The 24,902-nt window shown below is 42.1% G+C and overlaps 1 protein-coding gene across 2 annotated transcripts in view; it reads right to left on the bottom strand.

The window, feature by feature from the left end:
• FYB2 (FYN binding protein 2) overlaps positions 1–24,902 on the bottom strand; it is a 131,248-nt gene that overhangs the window by 75,243 nt on the left and 31,103 nt on the right. Inside the window, exons 2-3 of one of the 2 annotated variants that reach the window (XM_010803549.4) lie at positions 6,066–6,804; positions 1,986–2,147 (exon numbers count right to left, since the gene is read on the bottom strand). In XM_010803549.4, coding sequence (XP_010801851.1) covers positions 1,986–2,147; positions 6,066–6,804 — 901 coding nt within the window. The remainder of the gene's footprint in view (positions 1–1,985; positions 2,148–6,065; positions 6,805–24,902) is intronic. The other variant, XM_015465692.3, reaches the window with a different exon arrangement.

Here is a 24,902-nt window from a genome sequence, read left to right as displayed (position 1 = left end):
ACTTCCTTGGGCCCTGAAACTCCTATGGGATTTATCTCTTAATTTCTTGTTTCTTTAAAAATTTTTTTAATTAAACTTTCCACTTTGAGATAATTGTAGGTTTACATGCAGTAGTAAGAAATAATACAGAGGGACCCCATATACTCTTCACCCAGTTTCCTCAATGGTATGAGACCCGGGTTGATGTTCTTGTTTTCCCTTTGCCCTGTGGATGTCCACTAGCTCTAACAGCACTTGCTGTAACTAATGTCTTGTTTCTATCACAGAGTCCGGGAAAGAAGAGTGCAGCTGCTCAATGCATGCTTGAGGTAGTGGTAAGAGTGCCTTCCCTGAGCGCTTACTGTTGTGCTGGGCACTGTTCAGTCTTCCCAGGCCTCATCTCATTTCTCCTTACAATCATCCTACGAGAGGAGTGTTACTATCATCCCCATTTTACAGACAGGGACAATGAAGCTCAGTGGGTCCCACGACCAAACCTAAATAGCCAGTGATGAGGGAGCTGGGGTTTAATAAAATTTAATAAAATGGGGAGCCCGTTTTATTCCCCAAAACTTAGTCCTCTGTTCTCTGACAACTTTTTTCTCTTTCAGAGAGATGGTTTGAGGCCTGAATTATTTAATGTTTATAAAAATCAAACTTCACCCTCTTTGATATAGAGATAGCCATATTATCAAAGTACACTTAGAAGAGCTCTATTTCTCGTTACAGAATTTCCTTTTAGGATATGACTTAAGGTGACTTTTAGCAGTGGTTCTCAAAGCATGGCCCCCAGACCAGCAACATCAGTGTCTCCCAGAGAACTTGTTAAAAACATAAATTCTCAAATGCTCCAAACCCAGACCGGACTTCCCCAACGGCTCAGTGGGTAAAGAAGCCACCTGGAATGCAGGAGACAAAGGAGATGCAGGTTTGATCCCTGGGTCGGGAAGATCCCCCGGAGGAGGAAATGGCAACCCACTCCAGTATTCTTGCCAGAGAAATCCCATGGACAGAGTCTGACAGGCTACAGTCCAAATAGTTGCTGAGTCGAACATGACTGAGCGACTAAGCACAAATCCAGACCAACTGACTCAGAACTCTGGGTTCGGGCCCAGAAAGCTGTATTTTAACAAGTCCTCCAGTTGATTCTGATGCATGCTGATGTTTGAGAACCACTGAGTTAAAGAAATTTCACCCTGAGGTTGCCCAAAGCAGTCAAATGAGCAACCAGCAAGCTAAGAAGAAATGAATGAAGAATTAGCTCTTTCAGTGTACTGTCCACTGGTGCTCGTGGCCACAGTAAGAAAAACGCTAGCACCGCACTACACATCGCCCCAAAGTGTACATTCATCTCGTGTTTCCTTAGAGCAAACGTGAGCGAAGGCGTTGACCGTGTCAGTGGGGTCAGGCTATGGAGGTAGAAGGGGGTGAGAAGGCTCCCTTGCATAGCAGAGGAAAACACAAGAGCACGGAAAGAAGGCTGCCAAGCAGGGACGCTGCAGGCTATGGAACGGAGGACAAGTGGGGGCAGGGTGGGGCCCTCCAGTCCATTCCCACAGTGGCCCTGGTGACTCCCATCACCATCCCAGGTCAAGTTCACACTGAGTTTCCTCTCTCCGCTCCCTCCCCCTCTCCTACTCCACTTGGTTGTGTTGACAACACAGGCTTTGTAGGAAAACAAAGACTCCCTGCCTCCCTCTTCAGCTACTTTTCTTTTTCTTCCTCTTGGACAGATTCCCAGTGATCAAACGCAAAGCTCTCAGGGGAAGCAGGCTGGCCCAAGAGCGATAAGGGGCCAATTCTCACAGATTTGTCATTTCACGGGCAAGCTGCCACAGCCTCTATATGAGAATACGCAGTGATGGATGTCCAGCCCCACAGAAAAGCAGTCTGGCACCGTCCCCTGGGAGCTGATGCAGCGGGGGGAGGTGACAGAGAGACGGGGGCACGGGAGCCATGACTCCCCTTGGCTGGCTGTGCACGGGCCTGTGTGTGTGTTTCCTTACCTTCCCCATCGGGCTTGGAAAGAGCAGCTGCCTGCCTCTGGAAGGCCTGGAGGGTCACAACTGGGGGCCTTGGCGGCTTTGGGGGAGGAGGACCCAGGGACTCGACGGAAGGCAGTGGCTTGGTATTGGGGAGTTGTGGATGCCTGGCATCTGGCTGTTCCTCTGGGCACAAAGAGTCCAAAATATAGGTCATTATTTCCATCTCATGGTTGGCCTCAGTCTCACTCCCGTCCCACCTATTCTCCACCCAGTAGCCAGAGTGTCCTGATCAACATGTGAACCCAAGCTGGCCACCATCCCAGCTGCCCAGAGGATGAAGCTCAGTCTCCTCAGCTGCCGTCCACTCACTCTATCCTCTGGTATTAGAATACCACACAGCATCAGTCTACACTTTTTTTTCTTACCACACTTTACCATCCTGCTTCCCCAACCTTCAGTCCCAACATCTTTTGCTCACACGCTTGGCTTCTCAGTTTTTCAGATTTCATAAATATTTTTTGCAGTTTCTTTTTTTTTCTTTTTATTTTTTATTCTATTTTTAATTCACTTTTTTATTTGAAGTATAGTTATTTTACAAAGTTGTGTTTGTACAGCATAGTGAGTCATATGTTTGTGTGTGCGTGTATATGTATATAAAGTTGTGTTCATTTCAGGTATACAGCAAAATGACTCCATTTTTATATGTGTGTAAGATCCTTTTCTGATTCTTTTCTAGGTTATTACAAGTCCAGATTTGATTTCAAAAGCCTTAAATAGCTCTCAAATATCCAAGATTTTGTTCATTCCACCTGATGCAAAGAGCTGACTCATTTGAAAAGACCCTGATGCTGGAAAAGATTAAGGGCAAGAGGAGAAGGGGACGACAGAGGATGAGATGGTTGATGGCATCACCGACTCAATGGACATGGGTTTGGGTGAACTCTGGGAGCTGATGATGAACAGGGAGGCCTAGCGTGCCGTGGTTCATGGGGTCGTGAAGAGTTGGACACGACTGAGCGACTGAACTGAACTGAACTGTTCATGCCATTCTTGTTCTGGTATGCTGTTCCCTTACTCCTCCCTTGGTGAACTTTGACTCATTTTTTAAGACCCTCCTCCAATGATACCTTTCCTGATTTCTACCAGAAAACCAGCTCATAATCAACCACTCTTTGTTCAGTATCACCTATCACATTGTTACCACCTCTCCATCAGTGCTGTGACATATGAGAAGGGCTGGTCTATCTTCCCACTGAATGTAGGTTCCTAGAGGGAAGCAACTAAGCCCTAGGGATCTCCTCTCAGTGCCAAGCACAGGACCAGCATCAGCAGAAATGCACAATGACAATGACTATTCCCTGAAAGGATTCGTCAGGCACTCATGATGGGCAAATAATACGGGAGACATGAAGAGGAGTAACAACTGGTCTCTTGATGTCCAGGGCTCCAATATCTAGAACAGGTTTCAAGGCTGGCTTTGTAGTACCTGGGCACCTGTGGATTCTATATCCTGTAATTTTCCAGGACAGTCCCAATTTTATGTATTTTATTCTTCTGCCCTGATGAGCTAACCAACAGAAACTCCAACATTATATATAAATATTGCATAGGCTTTCTACACCAAAAACAGCACAAAATCTTATATTATTCAAGTACCTTGACTTTTGGTTGACATAACACAGTGGCTGACCACATGGTAAAACTAAAGAAACTTGGCTAGTGTTTTACAAAAACATCAGTGCAACCCCCTCAAGGCCCTGCTATCCTCTGCAGTCAAGGAGCAGGGGTCCTTCTAGCCCCACTAGCAGGGGTTACATAGTTAGGGCCAAAGTTCCTTTCTCCTAAGACTTGAAGTATAAGCTGCAAAGTCAGAGATTTTAGTCTTTATCAGATAATAGAGAAGACAGTAAAAGTGCATGATCACTTACTTACTAACTGAGCTCCTAATTTTTATCAGGCACTGTGCTAAGCAATTTACATGGGTTATCCCATTTGATCCTCCCAGCAGCTCTGTCAGCTAGGTTATCTAGACCTTTCTTTCCTCCCATCTCTCCTTGCTCCCATTCATCCTTTCTTCCTCCCTATCCCTTCATCAACAATAATTTATATTCCAAGCATTGTTCTAGGAGCTGGAACTAGAGTTAAGGACAAGAAAAGAGAGAGCTCTGCCCTCAAGAATTTTCATTCCAATAGAGGAGGCTGATGATAAACATGCAAACAGATAAACAGATAAGAAAACCATAACAGGGCGGTGACGTGGGACAAATAAGGATTTAGGGATTAACATGTACCATTACTATACATAAAATAGATAGCCAACAAGGACCTACTGGAAAGCACAGGGAATTAAACTCACTATCTTGTATTAACCTATACAGGAAAAGAATCTTAAACAGAATAGAAGAGAGAGAGAGAGAGAGAGTGTGTGTGTGTGTGTGTGTGTGTGTGTGTATAACTGAATCATTTGATGTACATCTGAAACTAACACAACATTGTAAATCAACTATACTTCAATTTTAAAAAGTTAAAAGAGAAAATCACAGCAATCTATTAATTCTATAAAGGAAATAAAACAGGATGATATGAAAGAATGTGAATTCTAGGTGGTGAGGTAATAGACTTTAGATAGAGATCTTTGGCTAGAGAAGGCTTATCTGGGAAAGTGTCATTTAAACTTAGACCTAAAGGTAATGAAGGAAAGATCAAAGAAAAGTATTATATAGGAAGGAGGAACAGAAATCATAAGGTCCTGAGTCATAATGAAGTCTGTTCACAAAACAGCAAGGAATTCCAGGATGTTGTCTATAGGCTAGTGAGCCCGGGAAAGACAGCAGGAAGTAAGTCCGAGACATCAGCAGGGACCGAAAGCAGCAGCGCTATGAAGTCAGCAGTAAATAGTTCAGACGCTCTTCCGAGGGAAAGAGAAACCAAACAGGATCATAAGCAAGAGAGCCAGCCAGCCGGCCAGCCATTTATTCAAAGAATACTTTCTTGAGAACTCATTGAAACGGGCCTTGTTCTTTTAGGTTATGGGGATACAGTGGTAAAGAAGACAGTTTTTATTCTCACTTAACTTATACTTTACTGGGGTAAACAAATACATAACAAACTAGATAGGGGTAAGTGAGAGAAAACTAAAGCCATGTAAGAAAAAGACTGCTGGAGGTGGGTGGCTATTTCAGATAGAGTGATCCACAAGGTCCACACGCAGCAGGTGACCTTGATAAAGTGAAGGAGTGAGATGTCAAAGTTCTACAGGAAAAGTGTTCCAGACAGAGAGAGCAGCAAGTATAAAGGCCCTGGGGTGGAACTAGCTTGGTATATCAGGAATAGAAAGAAGGTCAACGTGGTGAGAGAGGAAAGAGTATGAGATGCTGGCAAGGAGCAAACTGTATGAGCCACAGTAAGACAGCTAAAGTTGAAATGAGCAGGGGGTTGATATGATTGGATTAATGCTTTAGAGCATCACTGTACCTGTGAGGAGGAGCATAGACTACAAGAGGGCAAGAGTGTGAAAGCAGGGAGACCAGCTGGACCTTGCAGTGGTCCAAGAAGAGATGGTCCACAGTGGTGTAGACTTGAGCAGAAGGCAGAAATGGAAGCAAGTCAGGAGATTCAGAACGTATTTTGGTGACAGAGCCAAGAACTTGCTGCAAACAATGATTAGTTACAAACAAAGAGGCAGGGAGGTGGATAGGGGAGGGGAACAGAATATGATTCCTAGATTTTTGGCCTGAGCAAATAGGAGGGTGGTTGTGCTACTTATTAAGACAAGGAAGACTGGCAATGGATCGATTGATAGGAAAGGAAACCAGGCTTTGTGAAGTTAAGCAGACTGCCCCAGTTCAGGCAGAGCTAAGAAGCAGAGCTAAAGGATTCAAATCTGGGTTTGTCCCACCTGTCTCTCCATATAATTCCAGGAGATTAATCACTTAATCCAAACCTGAAGTTATAATCTAGCAGATGGGCTTAGAATATCTGTGCTAGAGTGTGGGACAAACACTGGCCAGGCCACATATAAGACCACCCATGCCAGTAAGCTCCAAATTAGAGAAATACAGTGATCCCTCCCCCTAGGCCTGTGGGGGCTTGATTTCTTACCTGAGGTCTGGCTGGTGAGCTCATTGTCATAGACAGGGTGACAGATGCTCCCTGTCAAGCTCCTCTCAGGACTGGAGTTTGCTTCGCTCTCCCTGCTACATTGAGAAGGTTGAACGGTGGGATCTTCAGAGATGGCACACAATCTTCTTTGAGCCATCAGGTGCCTGTGGGAAGGTAGGGACTGGGCTTCTTTTATTTCCATATTTTCCATGGGCTCCTGTGAAGTCAGCTTGATACTTTTCTGCTCTTTTAGATGGAAGGCCCTGCTTCCACAACTGGCAGGGAGAAAGATGGATGGTGTCTCACTTTTCTGAGATAAAACCTCCCAGCTCCAGAGCTTGTTTCTGAAGCTATCATTCACCATGACTTTCTTCTTATTGGCTATCTCACCATTTGACTGATACACATCTAACAGCGGAGAAGCCTTCTGTGACCTTACTGCAGAACCAGGAAAACTTGGCTGTTCCAGGTAATTAGAACATTTCTGAGTCTCACTCTTCTGAGTCCCCTTCACTTGCTGGGGTTTAAGAGGCTGGGGATCACCATCAGCACAGTTGGGTGAGTGCTGATTGTGGCTGGATGAGGGGGGTTTCCCACTGGCCGAAGTCTTCATGGACTGTCTGCTTCCAAAGTCTCCCTTTTGAGAAACACCTGCTGGGAATTTGATAGGTCCTGAAAGAGATGATGCATCAAGATTTTGAAATTTGGCTCGAAGTTCCTTGAAGTTTCTTAATCCTTCCTAGAGCATAAAAGAAAAGAAACAAGCAGCACCATTAGCTGACTTCACTGTGCTTGCTAAGCGGCTCTAGGTGCTGATGTAATGCCATTGCTTATCTACTGAGTAGTATCAGTAATGCTACTGTCTACGTGAGGCAGAGTGAAACTAACTACATGCTCTTTGAAACACTGCAGGTGTGCCTAATTTCTTCACAACATACAAAGAATGCTTATAAGATATATAGCACTAACAATTGCTGATAAACCCCTTGATATAAACTTCTGGTAGCTCTCTGCTGCCTGTGCAAATAAACCCCTTCATGTGGCATTTAAGAACAAAAGTTGTGGAATTATGATCTCAGCCACAGATCAACATGTGCGTGTGTGCTTAGTAACTCAGTTGTGTCTGACTCTGTGACCTCATGGACTGTAGCCCTCCAGGCTCCTTTGCCCATGGGATTTTCCTGGCAAAAGTACTAGAGTAGATTTCCATTTTCTCCTCCAGGGGGTCTTCTCAACCCAGGGATTAAACCCACATCTCTGGCATCTCCTGCACTGGCAGATGGATTCTTTACCACCACTTAACCCTGATGCTGGGAGAGATTGAAGGTGGGAGGAGAAGGGGACGACAGAGGATGAGATGGCTGGATGGCATCACCGACTCAATGGACATGCGTTTGAGTAAGCTCCAGGAGTTGGTGATGGACAGGGACGCCTGGCGTGCTGCATTCCATGGGGTCTCAAAGAGTCGGACACGACTGAGCGACTGAACTGAATTGAACTGAAACCAAAAGGATAATTGACAAGTTTCTAGAAACTTTATACTCTCTACCACCCTGCTTATGTGTTCCCACTCCCCCAATGCATCCCCCCATCTACTTGTCAACTGCTTTCTTGCAAGAATAATGCCCACCTTCTCCACAAGATTTGCCCTGTGGCTGACAGGTAGACTAACTCCTTCCCTGGCTCCATGTTGCCTGGCTATTGAGCTTAACATCATAGGGTGGAGACAAGAGCAATCTTTGGAACCTGACAGGTACATGTTCCATTTCTGACTCCACTCTTTATCATCTAGGCAAATACTTTGGGAAACTTGGTATCATCAGTGAAGTCTCATCATAAAAATAACTTGCAAGCAGTAGAAGCATGAGGGCTGCCATATGTAGAGTCCATCACAGTGCCTGGCACATAGTAAATAAAAGCTATTTAAAAGGGACGAGATGATGCTCTTGTATTTTTGACTCTCCTTGGGAGATTGTGTTCTACTTTAAATTCCACCCAAATTCAGTGAATGAAAATGGTGGTAGTAACAGCAGGCCAACCCTTGGAGCAAAGGAAGGGACACGCACAGGATCATACAGTAAGTTGGTGGTCTATGTAGGTGGGATTGGGCTCGAGGCCTGTGCAGTGCTCTTCCCAGTCCCCCCCCACCAACCCTCACTAAATTTACTTTTGTAAATGTATTTTGGCATTTTCTGTCTTCAGAGGAGGTGGTGGGTGGATAGAGCATAGGAGGACATCTAATGGAGCCATTTCCAAAGAGCCATCAACTTCTTCCGATCATCTTAAGGGTCTTAATTTTAGGTATACAGACAATCTCCATGCAGGTAACTTCGGATTTTGCCTGCTGAAGGAATAACTGTTGGGTGACCTCTTCTCACTGTGTTTACAGTTGACTCACACCTTCCCTCTGAAGATTTAGGAAGGGAGGAATATTGAACAGGAAGTATGAAGCAGGTGTCTGGAAGCATGCTTGCATGCTCTTCCCTCTTTCTTCAACCCTCCCTCCATCCCCTTCCTTCTCTTCCTCCTTTCTTTCTCTCTCACTCACACACACACACATATCCCTACACACACATTTATAGCTTTCTTCACAAACTTCCAAGGGTTAATTTCTTATATTTCAACCAGCAGTCAAGTTGATTCCATTGACCTTCCTCTCCCTTTATGTGCTAGCAGCCAGCACTGGGCATGGAACCAGCAGATCCGAGTATGAGGCTCAGCTTTGCCATTCCAGTCATGTGCCTTGGACAATTTACTTCACTTTTCTGAGCCTTAAGCTCCTCACTATAAAATGGGGATATCCTACTAACAGTTCAGGGTTATTGCAACACATGACACGACAGATGTATATACCTCAGTGATTAATATTTTTTAAATTGTGGTAAAATACACTTAACTTTAAATTTACCACTATAGCCATTTTTAAATGTGTAGTATAGTACAGTAATGTTCAGAACACTCACACTGTAGTGAATGTCCGGGACTCTTCCCATCTTGAAAACTGGACCACTATATTCATTAAACAACAGCTTCCCATTCCCCCTCCCCCGGAGAGAGCTGGGACAGAGAGGAAAGGGAGTACAGACACTGGTCTGTGGCAGGCAGGACAGTGTTAGACCTACATGAACGGTCTGTGCTGCAGCTCTGCATGCCCCAGCCTTGAGTCACATTCACTGGTGTGGAAGGGGTTGGGTGCTGGAATGTGGGGCTTGGAGAATGGGTTCAGGAAGAGAACAGCTACTGGCTGCAAACAGACAGATCTGAAGGGGCAGGAATAAGGAGTTCCACAATCAGGAATGTTTGTGAAAGAAATCTGGGCCGCCAGAGAAGCAAAATGCCATTGCTGAGTGGTGCACAAAAGGCAGGGCCCCCACTGTGCCCCCTGCCCCTGTCCCCTGCCTTGGTGGGCACCAGGAAGAGCACCCACCTGAGCAGGCTCCCACTTCCCTCCTGCCAATACCTCCTCTGGCCCTGCTGGCCCCAGTGGGCTTGCACACCCTGCCCATTGCTGCCTCCACCCGCACTGGCCTTAGAGGGGTCTCAGGTACAGGTGCTGCTGGGAGGAACACACACAGAGGTGGGACTGAAACCACAGTTAAGCCCCTGGGGTCACGCAACAAAGGAAGAAGAGCTGGATTCTCTCGTCATGGCTGCAAGAACCATAGATTTACACCACTGCTGCTGGCTTTGAAAACTTAGCACCTGCAGAATATCTGAATGGATGAGTGCTCCTGCATCTGAGATGGGTCTAGCTTTAGCAGCTGTGGGCTTTGTGGGCACATACACAGGGGGACTGGAGCAGGTCCGAATCTGAGCTGTCTCCATTAACTCCCACAGTGGATCCAGGCACATGATTACTGCAGTCCTGGGATGACTTTGGGGGATCTGCACTGGTGGCTTGGTGAAAACAAGGCCTGAGAAAAACCAGGAACAACTGCCACTATAACCATGGTTAAGGTGGGGCTGAGGGCAGTTTCAACAATAGTGTAATTTGTGAGTCAGCACAAGAGGTGAAAAATGACACAACAGAATACGTACACAGGTAAATAGCTCCGGAGGAGGAAAACTCAGTGACTTTTCTCCCAGTGGGAGCGCTCCAACTCTGCCTCTCTCACGCTGCAAATCAGAAACACAGCTCAGAGACAGATCTGGGGACCTCTACTCCAATAACTAGGGAGCAGACTTGCCCCTGACAGGGAAGTAACAACACAGAGAAAGTGGGGGTGGGGAGCTTTGCTCAGTATCCATCGCAGGCTCAGGTCACCACAACATCAGTCACATCTCCTATCAAGGGGATAATGGCCAGCATACACTGAGGAAAGGGGTAGTAGACATCCGTACTAAAACAGTCCTCACATCAAAAAATTTAAAACATACAGAGACTGCACAGGGACATTACCATATAAAAAACAGCCTTCCAAGGCCATGTGAGGAATTGAAAAGAAAAACCCTCAGAGTATTTGGCTTTGAAGGCCACCAGGGCCTGCATGCAGGAGCTCCACAGGGCTGGGAGAAACAGAGACTTCTCTCTTGGAGGTTGCACTCAAGGTCTCACACGCACTGGGAACCAGCACAAAGCAGTACCTCTACATGAACTGGGGCTAGGCCTAACTAGGGGTCTGGGAGGTGGGCTTTGGCTGTAGCTCACTGTGAGGGCAAGGACACTGGTGGAGGAAGCCCCAGAGAATATTGATTGGCTTGAGCTCCCCCATAGGTCCCCATTTTGGCACCAAGACCTGGCCCCACCCAACAACCTAGAGGTTCCAAGCTGTCATGCCTCAGGCCAAAGAACCAGCAAGACAGGAACACAGTTCCACCCATCAGCAGACAGGCTGCCTAAAGCCATACTGAGCTAATAGCTACGTCAAAACACACCACTTGACACAGCCCCGTCCATTAGAAGAACAAGATCCAGCTCCATCTACTAGAGGGCAGGCATCAGTCCTTCCCACCAGGAAGCCTGCATAAGCCCCTGGAGCAACTTCACCCACTAGGGGGCAGACACCAGAAGCCAGAGGTACTGTGATCCTGAAATATGTAGAAAGGAGACTACAAACACAGAAAAGTTGACATAAGACATGTTGCAAATGAAGGAACATGACAAAACCCCATAAGAACCCCATAAATGAAGTGGAAATCATTGCCATAGAATAAAGTAAAGAAAAAACAAAGAAAATAAATGAAGACAGCCTCAGAGACCTCTGGAACAACATTAAATGCACCAGTATTTGCATTAGGGGTCCCAGAAAAAGAAGAAAAAGAGAAAGGACCTGAGAAAATATTCAAAGAGATTACAGTCAAAAACTTCTCTAATATGGGGAAGGAAATAGTCACTCAAGTCCCAGGAAGCTCAGAGGGTCCCATACATGATGAACTCAAGGAGGAACATACCAAGACACATATTAATCAAGCTGACAAAAATTAAAGACAAAGACAAATTATATAAGAGCACCAAGAGAAAAGCAACAAATAACATACAAGGAAATCCCCATAAGGCTATCAGCTGATTTTTCAGCAGAAATTCTGCAGGCCAGAAGGGAGCACCACAATATATCTCAAGTGATGAAAGGGAAATATCTGCAACCAAGAATACGCTAGCCAGCAAGGATATCATTCAGATTTGATGGAGACATCAAAAGATTTACAGATAAGCCAAAGTTAAGAGAATTCAGCACCACCAAAACATCTTCACAACAAATGCTAAAGGAATTCTCTAGGTGGGAAAGAGACCAGCAACTTAAAACAACGTTTGTACATACACTGTTATATCAAAACCTCATGGGACTATCAAACCAAAAAAAAAAAAAAAAAAATCTATAGATACATACACACACAAAAGAAAAACCCAAACACAACACCAAAGATAGACATCAAATCACAAGAGAGCAAAAGCAGAAGGTAAGAAAAAAGACCTAGAAGAACAAATCCAAAACAATAAAGAGAATGTCAACAGGAACATATATATTGATAATTACTTTAACTATAAATGGATTAAATGCTCCAACCAAAAGACATAGTCAAACTGAATGCATACATAAACAAGACCTGCATATACTGTCTTCAAGAGACCCGCTTCAGATCTAGGGACACATACGGATTGAAAGTAAGAGGATGGAAAAAGTATCCCATACAAATTAAAATCAAAAGAAAGCTGGAGCAGCAATACTTAGATCAAACAAAATAGACTGTTACAAGAGATAAGGAAGGACACTACATAATGATCAAGGGATCAATCCAAGAAGAAAATGTTGCAGTTGTAAATATATAGGCACCCAACATAACAGCATCACAAATACGAGCCAAATACTAGCAGCCATAAAAGGGGAAATTGACAGAACACAACTATAGTGGGGGATATTAAAACTCCACTCACATCAGTGGACAGACGATCCAGACAGAAAATCAATAAGGAAACAGAGGCCTTAAATAACACATTAGGCCATGTGAACTTAATTGATATTTATAGAACTTTCCATCCAAAAGCAGCAGAATACACTTTCTTTTCAAGAGCACAGGGAACCTTCTCCAGGATGGATCACATACTGGACCACAAATCAAACCTCATTAAAAGTTAAGAAAACTGAAATCATATCAAACCTCTTTTCTGACCACAATGATGTGAGATTAGAAATAAATTACAGGAAAAGAAACTATAAAGTGAAAAACAACAAATACACATGGAGACTAAACAATATGCCACTAAACAACCAAGAGATTACTGAAGAAATCAGAAGAAATAAAAAATAATAATCTTACCTCAGGAAACAAGAAAAACTGCCAAATAAACAATCAACCTTATACCTAAAGCAACTAAAGAAAAAGAACAAACAAAACCCAAGGTTAGTAGAAGGAAATAAATCATAAAGATCAGAGTAGAAATAAATGAAATTGATACAAAGAAAACAACAAAGATCAACAAAATTTAAAAGCTGGTTAATTGAGAACATAAACAAAATAGATAAAACCTTAGCAAGACTCATGAAGAAAAGAGAGAGGACTCAAATCAGTAAAATTAAAAATTTAAAAAGTTACAACTGAAACAAGAGAAGTACAAAAGAGTGTAAGAGACAACTACAAGCAATTATATGCCAATAAAATGGAAAGCCTAGAAGAAATGGACAAATGCTTAGAAAGGTACAGCTTTATAAGAATGAACCAGAAACAAAGAGAAAATATGAGCAGGCCAATCACAAGTACTGAAATTGAAACTGTGGTTAAATACTTCCAACAAACACAAGTCCAGGACCAGGTGGCTTCATAGGTGATTCTATTGAACATTTAGAAACTCTTTCAAAAAATTACAGAGAACAATCCCAGGCTCATTCTATGAGACCACCATTATCTCGATCCCAAAGTCAGACAATGATAGCACAAAAGGAGACAATTATAGGTCAGTATCACTGATAAACATAGACACAGGAAACCTCAAAACAATGCTAGCAAATAGATGCAGTACATTAAAAGGATCATACACCATGATCAAGTGGGATTTACCTCAAGCATGCAAGGATTCTTAAAAATCAATCAGCATGATATATCATACTAACAAACTGAAGAATAAAAACCACATAAATCAAGAGATTCAGAAAACGCTTTTGACAAAATTCAACATCCATCTATGATTAAAAAAAAAAAACTCTCCAAAAGCGGGCATAATAAGGGCCATATACAACAAAGCCACAGCAAACATCATTCTCAACAGTGAAAAACAAAGTTTTTCCTCTACGATTAGGAATAAAACAAGGGTGCCCACTCTTTCCACTTCTATTCAACATGTGGAAGTCTTAGCCACAACAATCAGAGAAGTAAAATAAATATAATGACTCCAAAATGGAAAAGAAGTAAAACTGTCACTGCAGATGACCTGATACTATACACAGAAAATCCTGAAGATGCCACCAGAAAACTACTAGAGCTCAGTGAATTTGGTATAGTTGTCCACAGTATAGTAACGAGGATGAAAATTCATCAAATAAGCTCTACATGTTGGTTACTTATGTACCTGTCACCACTTTTAAAAATCTACAGAGAGTTAATGTGAATGAGAACCACTGATTGTCAAAGTTACAGAACTATTGGGTAAAAAGATATGCTGATGAAATAAATCAAAGATGATACAAACAGATGGAGAGATATACCATGTTCTTTGATTGGAAGAATCAATTTTATCAAAATAAGTATACTATACAAAGCAGTCTATAGATTCAATGTAATCCCTATCAGATTACTGATGGGATTACCAAATTTCTTACAGCATTTCTTACAAATGTCTTACAGAAAATAATTGCATGGTTTGTATGAAAACACAAAAGACTTCAAAGAGCCAAAGCAGTCTTGAGAGAGAAAAACGAAGATATAGAAATCAGGCTCCTGACTTCAGACTATAATACAAAGTTAAAGTAATCAAAGCAATTGATACTGACACAAAAACAGAAATATAGATCAATGTAACAAGATAGAAAGTCCAGAGATAAAACCATGCTCCTATGGTCAACTAATCTATAACAAAAGAGGCAAGAATATATAACAGAGGAAAGACAGTCTCTTCAATACGTGGTGCTGGGAAAACTGGACAGCTGTATGCAAAAGAATGAAACTGGAACACTCCCTAACACCATTTACAAAAATAAACTCAAAATGGATTAAAGACCAATATGCAAGTCTAGACACCATAAAACTCTTAAAGGAAAACAGAGGCAGAACACTCTTTGACATAAATTACAGGAAGATCTTTTTTGACCCACCTCCTAGAGTAATAAAAATAAAAACAAAAAGAAATAAATGGGACCTAGTTAAACTTAAAACCTTTTTCACAGCAAAGAAAACCACAAACAATTGAAAAAACAACCTTCAGAAGGCAAGAAAACATTTGCAAAAAAGTGACCAGCAGCGGATTAATCTCCCAAATATACAAACAGCTTATGAAGCTCAATAACAAAAACCAAACAACCCAATCAAAAATTTGGTGTAAGATATAAACAAACAGTTCTCCAAAGAAGGCATACAGATGATCAAAAAGCATGTGAAAAAGTGCTCAACATCACTAATTATCAGAGAAATGTAAATCAAAACTAAAATGGGTATGATCTCACCCCGGTCAAAATGGCCATCGTTAAAAAATTTACAGACAATGAATAGAAGCTGTAGGTGTGGAGAAAAAGAAACCTTTCTACTCTATTGGTGGGGATGTAAATCGGTAGACTCCTATGGAGAACAGTATGGAGGTTCTTTAAACAACTAAGAACTACCATATTACCCAGTAATCCCACTCCTGGGCATATATCTGGAGAAAACCATAATTCAAAAAGATACATGCACCCCAAAGTCCACTGAAGCACCATTTACAATAGATAAGATATGGAAGCAACCTTAATGTCCAGTGACAGAGGAATGGATAAAGAAAAGGTGGCACATATATACAATGGAATATTACTCAGCCATAAAACAGAACAAAAGAATGCAATTTTCAGAAACATGGATGGACCTAGAGCTTGTCATACTGAGCCAAGTCAGACAAAGAAGAACAAATATTGTATGATACCACTTACACATGGAATCTTAAAAAATGGTAAAATGAACTTATTTACAAAATACAGTCATAGATGTAGAAAACAATCTTATGTTTACTAGGGGGAAAACAGGGGGATGGATAAATTAGGAGACTGGGGGCTTCCTGGTGCTCAGTGGTAAGGAATCTGCCTGCTGATGCAGGAGACACAGGTTTGATCCCTAGTTTGGGAGTACCCACACGTCACAGAGCAACTAAGTCTGTGGACTACAACTACTGAGCCTGTGCTCTAGAGCCCAGGAGCCACAGCTACTGAACCCTGTGTCACAGCTACTGAAGTCCACATGCCCTAGACTTCATGCTCCACAAGAGAAGCCACAGCAATGAGAAGCCTGCATACCACAACTAGAGTCTCTCCTGCTCTACACTAGAAAAACGCCTGTGCAGCAACAAAGACCCAGCACAGCCAAGAATAAATAAATTTAAAAAATAGTTTTAATTTGGAGATTGGAACTGACATATACACACTCAGTTCAGTTCAGTCACTCAGTCATGTCCGACTCTTTGTGACCCCATGAATTGCAGCACACCAGGCCTCCCTGTCCATCACCAACTCCCGGAGTTCACTAAGACCCATGTCCATCAAGTCAGTGATGCCATCCAGCCATCTCATCCTCTGTTGCCCCCTTCTCCTCTTGCCCCCAATCCCTCCTAGCATCAGAGTCTTTTCCAATGAGTCAACTCTTTGCATGAGGTGGCCAAAGTACTAGAGTTTCAGCTTTAGCATCAGTCCTTCCAAAGAAATCCCAGGACTGATCTCCTTCAGAATGGACTGGTTGGATCTCCTTGCAGTCCAAGGGACTCTCAAGAGTCTTCTCCAACACCACAGTTTAAAAGCATCAATTCTTCAGTGCTCAGCTTTCTTCACACTCCAACTCTCACATCCATACATGACCACAGGAAAAACCATAGCCTTGACTAGATGGACCTTTGTTGGCAAAGGAATGTCTCTGCTTTTGAACATGCTATCTAGGTTGGTCATAACTTTCCTTCCAAGGAGTAAGCGTCTTTTAATTTCATGGCTGCAGTCACCATCTGCAGTGATTTTGGAGCCCCCAAAAAAACAAAGTCTGCCACTGTTTCCACTGTTTCCCCATCTATTTGCCATGAAGTGATAGGACCAGATGCTATGATCTTAGTTTTCTAAATGTTGAGCTTTAAGCCAACTTTTTCACTTTCCTCTTTCACTTTCATCAAGAGGCTTTTTAGTTCCTCTTCACTTTCTGCCATAAGGGTGGCAGCAGAAACTAAACACAACACTGTAAATCAACTATATTTCAATAAAAATTTTTTGAAAAGAATTAAGGTTTAAAAAAGACATTAATAATGAAAGAAATTGAAGAAGACCCAAATAAATGGAAAGAATTCCAAAGAAATCTACAGATTCAATGTAATCCCTATAAAAATTTCAACAAACTCTAAAGATTGTATAGAACCATAAAAGACCCGAAATAGCTAAAGCAAACTTGAGAAATAACAACAAAGCTGGAGTATCATACTTCCTAATTTTAAACATCACAAAGCTATAGTAGTCAAAGCAGTTTGGTACTGGCATAAGAACATAGATTTCAATCAGCAGAACAGAATGGAGAACCCAGAAATAAATCCATGCATACAATCAATTAATTTACAACAAAGATACCTACAATATACAACAGGGAAAGAACAGTCTCTTCAATAAACAGTATTGGGAAAACTGGACAAACACATGCAAAAGAATGAAATCAAACTACTATCTTACACCATACACAAAAATCAACTCAAAATGGATTAAAGACTTGAATATAAGACCTGAAACCACAAAACTCACAGAAGAAAACATAGGTGGTAGGCTCCTTGACATCAGTCTTGGTGACAGCCTTTTCGGATCTGACTCCAAAAACAAAGGCAAATGGTACTACATCAAACTAAAAAGCTTCTGCACAGCCAAGGAAATAATAACAAAATGAAAAGACAATGAACTGAATGGAAACACGTGCAAATCATATACTTGAGGGTTTAATATCCAAAATATATAAAAACTCATACATCTCAACTGTAATGTAACAGAGAAACCAATTTTTAAATGGGTAAAAGATCTGAACAGATCTTTTTCCGAAGAAGACATATAGATGGCCAACAGGTACATGAAAAGGTGCTCAACATTATTAATAAACAGGAAAATGAAAATCAAAGCCACAATGATATATTACCTCACAGCTGTTAAAATGGCTATTATCTGAAAGATAGGAAATAACAAGAGGCGGAATAGATGTGGAGAAAAGGGAACCCTGTGTTGATGAGAATGTTAGCTGGTACAGCCACTATGGAAAACAGTATGGAGATACCTCAAAAAATTAAAAATAGAACTACCATATGATCTCCAGCAATTTCACTTCTGATTATTTCTCTAAAGCAAAGGAAAACAGTACCTCAAAAGGACATGCTCCTCCATGCTCACTGTAGGATTATTTACAATAGCCAACATATGGAAACAACTTAAATGCCTGTTGATAGATGAATGGATACACAAAATGTTATATACACATATACAATGGAGTATTAGTCACCCATAGAAGGATAAAATAATAACACTTTTGACAATGTAGATAGTCCTTAAGGGTACTATGCTAAGTGAAATAAGTCAGACAGAGAAAGAAAAATACTGTACGTTCTCACTTAATGTGGAATCTAAAAACGAAACAAAAACTCCATCAAGTTTGTAGATACAGAGAACAGATTGGTGGTTGCCAGAGGTGGGGGCTGGGAGATACGAGCAATTGGTGAAGAAAGTCAAAAAGTACAAACATCCAGTTATAGAATAAATAAGTCACGGGTATGTAATGTACCACATAGGGACTACAGTTAATAACACTGTATTGCGTATTTGAAAGTTGCCAGGGGAGTAAACCTTAAAAGTTCTTATTACAAGAAAAGTACTTTGTATCTATGCATGGTGGTGGATGTTTCCAGACTTACTGAAGTGATCATTTTCCAGTGTATAAACTGTATACAGTGTATATAATTATCAAATCATTATGTTACATACCTGAAACTAATATAATGATTTATGTCAATTATACTACAGTTTAGAAAAGAACAAAACAGTCCCTGACCTTTCAGAACTTGCTGAATGAGGGAAGCAGGCACAAATTGATCATTCTAGCATAAAGCAAAGTTATTAGATACAAGGTATAAAGTCTGCTCTGAGAACATAGAGAAGAGATCATGAGGCCAGTTGGGTGGGAAGAGGGTACAAAGAAGGCTTCCTAGAGTTGACTCCTCAGATAAAACAGGCAGTCAAGCGAAGAACAGTGGGAATGCAGTTACGATGAGAGAAGAACATCAAAAAAGGAGGCATGACATGTGAAATAAGAGGACATACATGAAAAGAATTCCTTATTCTTAGAGTCCCAATGTTCAGTATGTAAGGCTGGAGAAGGAAGTAGAAGTCAAGTCTCCTTTAAGTAGTTGGGCTTAATTTTCAGAGTCGATGAGTTTTACACAGTAACTGGAGCTACTGATGAGTTTTACACAGGGCAATGACATGGTTAGGCTTATATTTCATGCTGATTATAGAGCAGAAACCAATTAAGAGGCCACTACAATGGTTTATGGCACCCCACTCCAGTATTCTTGCCTGGAGAATCCCATGGACGGAGGAGCTTGGTGGGCTACAGTCCACAGGTCGCAAAGACTCGGACACGACTGAGCAACTTCACTTCACTTTCACAATGGTCAAGTAAAATAATGAGAGGCTGGACTTGGGCAGTGTTGGTGGGCACAGAAGAAGCAGATAGATAAGAAAAACATGCAGAGTGGCATGAACTGGGCCTGGAGATCACTGGGTCTGAAGGAAATGGGAAGAAGGACTCCAGGATGATGCCCAGGTTCTAAACTGGGTGAGAGATGAACGCTAGTACCTGACACTAAGGCTGAGGACTGGAGATACAGACACTGGAGGAAAGGGTGAGCCCAGTTTGGGATGTGATGGTTTGCATTTTTAGGGAAGCCATCTAACAGGCGATTCTATATGTGACATTTGTGGGAGACAGAAACTTAGATTTGGAGTTACTGGCTTATTGGTTCATGTGGAGCTTAAGAGCACGGACCCTGAAGTCCAAATAAGCTTAAATGCCAGCTCTGCCAATTATTAGCTTTATGACTCAGAGCAAATTACTTAACTACACTGTGTTTTTTGCCTTATCTGAGATAACTGCATTCCTCAAAGGGTAGATGTCATAGGTAAGATAAACTGAAAGAAAAAGTGAAAGTTTTAGTCACTCAGTTGTTACCAACTCTTTGCAACCCCATGGACCCCAAGCTCCTCTGTCCATGGAATTCTTCAGGCAAGAATATCAGAGTGAGTTGCCATTCCCTTCTCCAGGGGATCTTTCTGACCCAGGGATTAAACCTGAGTTTCCTGCATTCAGGTGGACTCCTTACCATCTGAGACACCAGGGAGGCCAATGGCACCTCAAAAATGTCCACATCCTAGTTCCTGGAACCTGTGACTATGTTACCTTGTGACTTTACAGATGTGATTAAGGTAAGGACCTTCAGATGGGAAGATTATCCTGGATTATCCAGATAGGTCTAATGTAATAACAAGGGTCCTTATAAGAAGGAAGCATGAGGTCAGAAAAGAAGAAGTAGACATAAGGAGGTAAGGGTTGAAGATGCTACGTATGGCCATAAAGATGGAGGAAGGGTCCATGAGTCGAGGAAAGCAGGTAGTCTCCAGAAGTAGTAAAGGTAAGGAAACAGTCTTCTCTAGAGCCTCCAGAAAGAACACCATTGGCAAACACTGATTTTAGGCATCTCATGTCCAGAACTGTAAGATAATCACTCTGTTACTGCAAACTACTAAACTCATGGTAATCAGTTAAAGCAGTCTAGGAAATTAACACACCTGTTATGTGGATTAAATTGTTAAATACATACAAAGCATTTAGAAGGCATAATAAGTGCTCATTGAGTGTTAACTCTTGCTGTTACTATTAGAAGTGGTTGTTGAGGCCGTGAAACTGGAGGGGATTATGGAGGAGAATGTGCAGTGAGATCAGAGTCAAGGGACAATGGCAGAGGCCAAGAAGAAGCAGAGAGGTGGGAGCTTAGGAGAGAAGGAGAAGGGCTGGGCAGTATTAGTGAGGAACGAGTGCCTGCAGTGGCAAGTGCAGCGGATCAATTCTGTAAGATAAAGATGAAACAGCGTCTGGTGGAGTCTGTCAAGATGGAAACCACTGTATGAACACTGCAAAAGAATATCATGGCAGAAACAAAGCTGCTGTGGCTTCCAGAATGAATGGGAGGTGTAAAATAAATGACTGTAACTTTTCTTTTAGGAAACGGGCATGGCAAAGAAAGGAGAGGGGAATACTTAGAAAGGGATTCAATATCCACCAAAGGTTTTAAATTAATTTTTCTTCCTACTGAGCCTTACCCTAGTACAGATCCTGGAAAGCAAAGAACTCTACTTCCAAGGCACTCTTTCAGCTAGAATTCTGCGAAGCACAGACATCCACAGGGCAAGGGAAGCAAGTACATTCGAGTATACCCACTTAGGGTGACAATGGATCCCCTGTGGAGGAGCTGTGGCAGATGTTCCCATGCTGTGTACTGGGCAGCAGTTATTGATGGATTCCCACTGGAACGGTCCCATGTTGGACATTTCGCTTAGATAGAGCATACAAGCCCATCCTCAGCCCTTCTGGAGATTCCTACCATAACCCATTATAAATCTTTTCTGCTCAGATTGGCAACAAGAGATTTGGTTGTCTATAATAAAAACTACTAACCAGTACATCTTAGTTTTTTGCTTCTTCATAGTGCCAATCATGGAGAAGGAAATGGCAACCCACTCCAGTGTTCTTGCTTGGAGAATCCCAGGGACGGGGGAGCCTGGTGGGCTGCCATCTATGGGGTCGCACAAGCTCCTCTGTCCATGGGATTCTCCAGGCAAGTATACTGGAGTGGACTGTCATGCCCTCCTTCAGGGGATCTCCCCAACCCAGAGATCAAACCCGCATCTCTTATATCTCCTTCAACGGCAGGCAGGTTCTTTACCACTAGTGCCACCTGGGAAGCCCCATAACTCCCTCTGTCCAAATGTAAACTCTCTGAGAACAGGCATTATAGCATGCGCGTGTGCATACACACACTTTGTCAGCATGTGTTCACTGCAATAGCACCAGTGGTCAAAAGCATATTTGACCCATAGTAGGTGCTCAATAAAAGTGAGGTGAATGAATGAATTCTTTATTTACAAGTCTTTCAGTATCCTTTCAAGCGAAGGTGTCTCATTTATTTTGGTACTCCCAGTACCAGCCCTGGGGAGCACCAAACACTTGTTGAATGAATGCAAGTGAAAGTTTCTCAGTCGTGTCCGACTCTTTGCAAGTCCATGGACTGTACAGTCCATGGAATTCTCTAGGCCAGAGTAATAGAGTGGGTAGCCTTTCCCTTCTCCAGGGGATCTTTCCAATCCAAGAATCAAACCAGGGACTCCTGCATTACAGGCAGATTCTTTACCAGTTGAGCTACCAGGGAAGCCCTGTTGAATGAATAAATTAGTTTTCTTTAAAACAAACAAACAAACAGAACATTTAGAAAAATTAGTGGGTTCACATAATTCATGCACTATAATTTTACAGAATTTTATTTTTTCCCACAGACAGCTTAGAATGTACACAGAAATAAATTATCTATAAGCTATAATGTTAGAGACAACCCTGAAAACAGCCGTCGAAGACAGCCTTGGCACTTCTGATCTGGATGGAGCGAGACTCAAATACCTCACTGGGGAAGCAAAGCCAAAACAATTCCAGATATTGTAGGAACAACCTAAGATAAAAGACAGTGGTATCCACTAAACACAAGGGATTTATTTCCTTTGATATGGAAATTAACCAAGGAACCAAGGACATAGCCACCAGCCAAGAAAAACAAAGACCCTGGTGGCTCAGACGGTAAAGCCTCTGCCTATAATGTGGGAGATCCAGGTTCAATCCCTAGGTCAGAAAGATCTCCTGGAGAAGGAAATGGCAACCCACTCCAGTATTCTTGCTTGGAAAATCCCATAGACGGAGGAGCCTGCTAGGCTACAGTCCATGGGGTCGCAAAGAGTCAGACACGACTGAGCTGCTTCACTTCTCTTGCTATTCTAGAATAAGGAGAACAGAGTGAGATGGTTATAAGTCTGAGCCTTAGTTCTCTATATGTGGTATTATTATATCTACAAGAATATGTATAGCCAAACTAGGGGGGAAAACTCTAAACAGACCTCTCTCACTATTTATTTTACAGGAATCTAAGGAAGAATAATAATAATAATAACCAAAATAGCCGTGAAGTGCCTGTTTGATGCATACATGCTTTACATGACATCACTATGGGCCAGGCACTGTTTAGACCCTTAACAAAACAACAACACACCAAACAACCCAACTGAAAAATGAGCAGAAGACCTAAATCTATATATTTCTCCAAAACAACATACAGAAGACCAACAGGCACATGAAAAGATGCTCAACATCACAAACTATTTGAGACATGCAAATCAAAGCTACAATGAGGTACCACCTCACACCAGTCAGAAAGTATCTGACTAGCAAAGATCTGGCCTGGATCTTTTCAGGCCATCGTTAAAAATTCTATAAACAACCATGCAGGAGAGGGTGTAAAGAAAAGGGAACTCGCCTACACTGTTGGTGGAAATACAAACCAGTGCAGCCGTTATAGAAAACAGTATGCAAGCTCCTCAGAAAATTGAAAGTCGGGTTGCGGTGTGATCCAGAAATCCCACTGCTGGGCACATACCCAGACAAAGCTGTACCTCAACAAGACACATGCACCCCTTTGCTCGCCACAGCACTATTCATAACAGCCACGGCATGGGAACAGCCTAATGTCCACTGCCAGATGAGTGGGTAGAAAAGACGTGACGTGTATATCTATATCTCAACATGGATGGATCTAGACATTACTATAAAGTACTGATGAGCCAGAAAGAGAAAGACAAATATCATATGATACTATTTAAGTGTGGAATCTAAAATACAATACAAATCAACAATACAGAGAATAGACTCCTTGTTGTCAATGGGAGAGGTGGGGAGAGGAGGGAAGAAATGGGAGTTTGGGATTAGCAGAAGTCAACTATTACATACAGGATGGTTAAACAAGGTCCTACTGTGTAGTAGGGAATGGCAACCCACTCCAGCGTTCTTGCCTGGAGAATCCCAGGGATGGCGGGGCCTGGTGGGCTGCCGTCTATGGGGTCACACAGAGTCGGACACAACTGAAGCGACTTAGCAGCAGCAGCAGCAGCAGCAACTGTATACTTAGAGGGAACTATACTCAGTATCCTGTGGCAAACCACAAGGGAAAAGAATATGAAAAAGAATATATATGCAAATTTTACATATATATATATATATGAATCACTTTGCTGTACAGAAGTAAAACAACATTATAAATCAACTATACTTCAATGAATAAAAAAACCACTTAACTATATTACACCATGTCCATGTATCTTGCATTTTCAAGGCAGTCCTGACTTAACGTAATTTAAAAGGTGATAAGAAAATGCAGAACCAGATAACAAAATACAATTTAAATACCCTTTCAAAAGAGATCTGCAAATGAGAATAAATTCTGTGTCAAGTCACATGTCCTGACTTCTGATTTATAAAATATGGTATAGAGAGCTGCTCCACCCTCTCTGGAGTTTGCCCTGCTACAGTAGGCTGCTTGGTAACCCACTCGTGCATCATAGCTCCCTGAGTTTAATCTACAATGACATACATCCCAGCACACTGCAAACTGCAGTGAACAAGGACAACAGGTGCTCAGTGAATTCACAGTGACTCAGAAAGTGGAAGTCACCATCAGAATGTACATAAAATAAGTTCCCAAAGGAGAAGACAGGTTTAAAAAAAATTATTATTTTGTATTGGGGTATAGCTGATTAGCAATGTTGTGACAGTTTCAGGTGGACAGCAAAGGGACTCAACCATACACATATGTTATCCCCCAAACCCCTCTCTCATCCAGGCTGCTACGCTACACTGAGCGGAGTTCCATGTGCTATACAGTCCTTGTTGGTTATCCATTTTAAATGCAGCAGTGTTTACATGATGATCCCAAACTCCCTTAACTATTCTTTCCCCGCTTCCTTCCCTAGGGCAACCAAAAGCTCCTTCTGGAAGTCTGTGAGTCTGATTCTGTTTTGTAACTAAGTTCAATGGTATCACTTCTTTTTAGATTCCATACATAAGGGATGTCAT

This window comes from Bos taurus, chromosome 3, assembly GCF_002263795.3.
Source record: "Bos taurus isolate L1 Dominette 01449 registration number 42190680 breed Hereford chromosome 3, ARS-UCD2.0, whole genome shotgun sequence".
NCBI lineage: Eukaryota > Metazoa > Chordata > Mammalia > Artiodactyla > Bovidae > Bos > Bos taurus.
The sequence above is the reverse complement of the archived record's forward strand: the minus strand, read 5'-3'. Positions and strand labels throughout refer to the sequence as shown.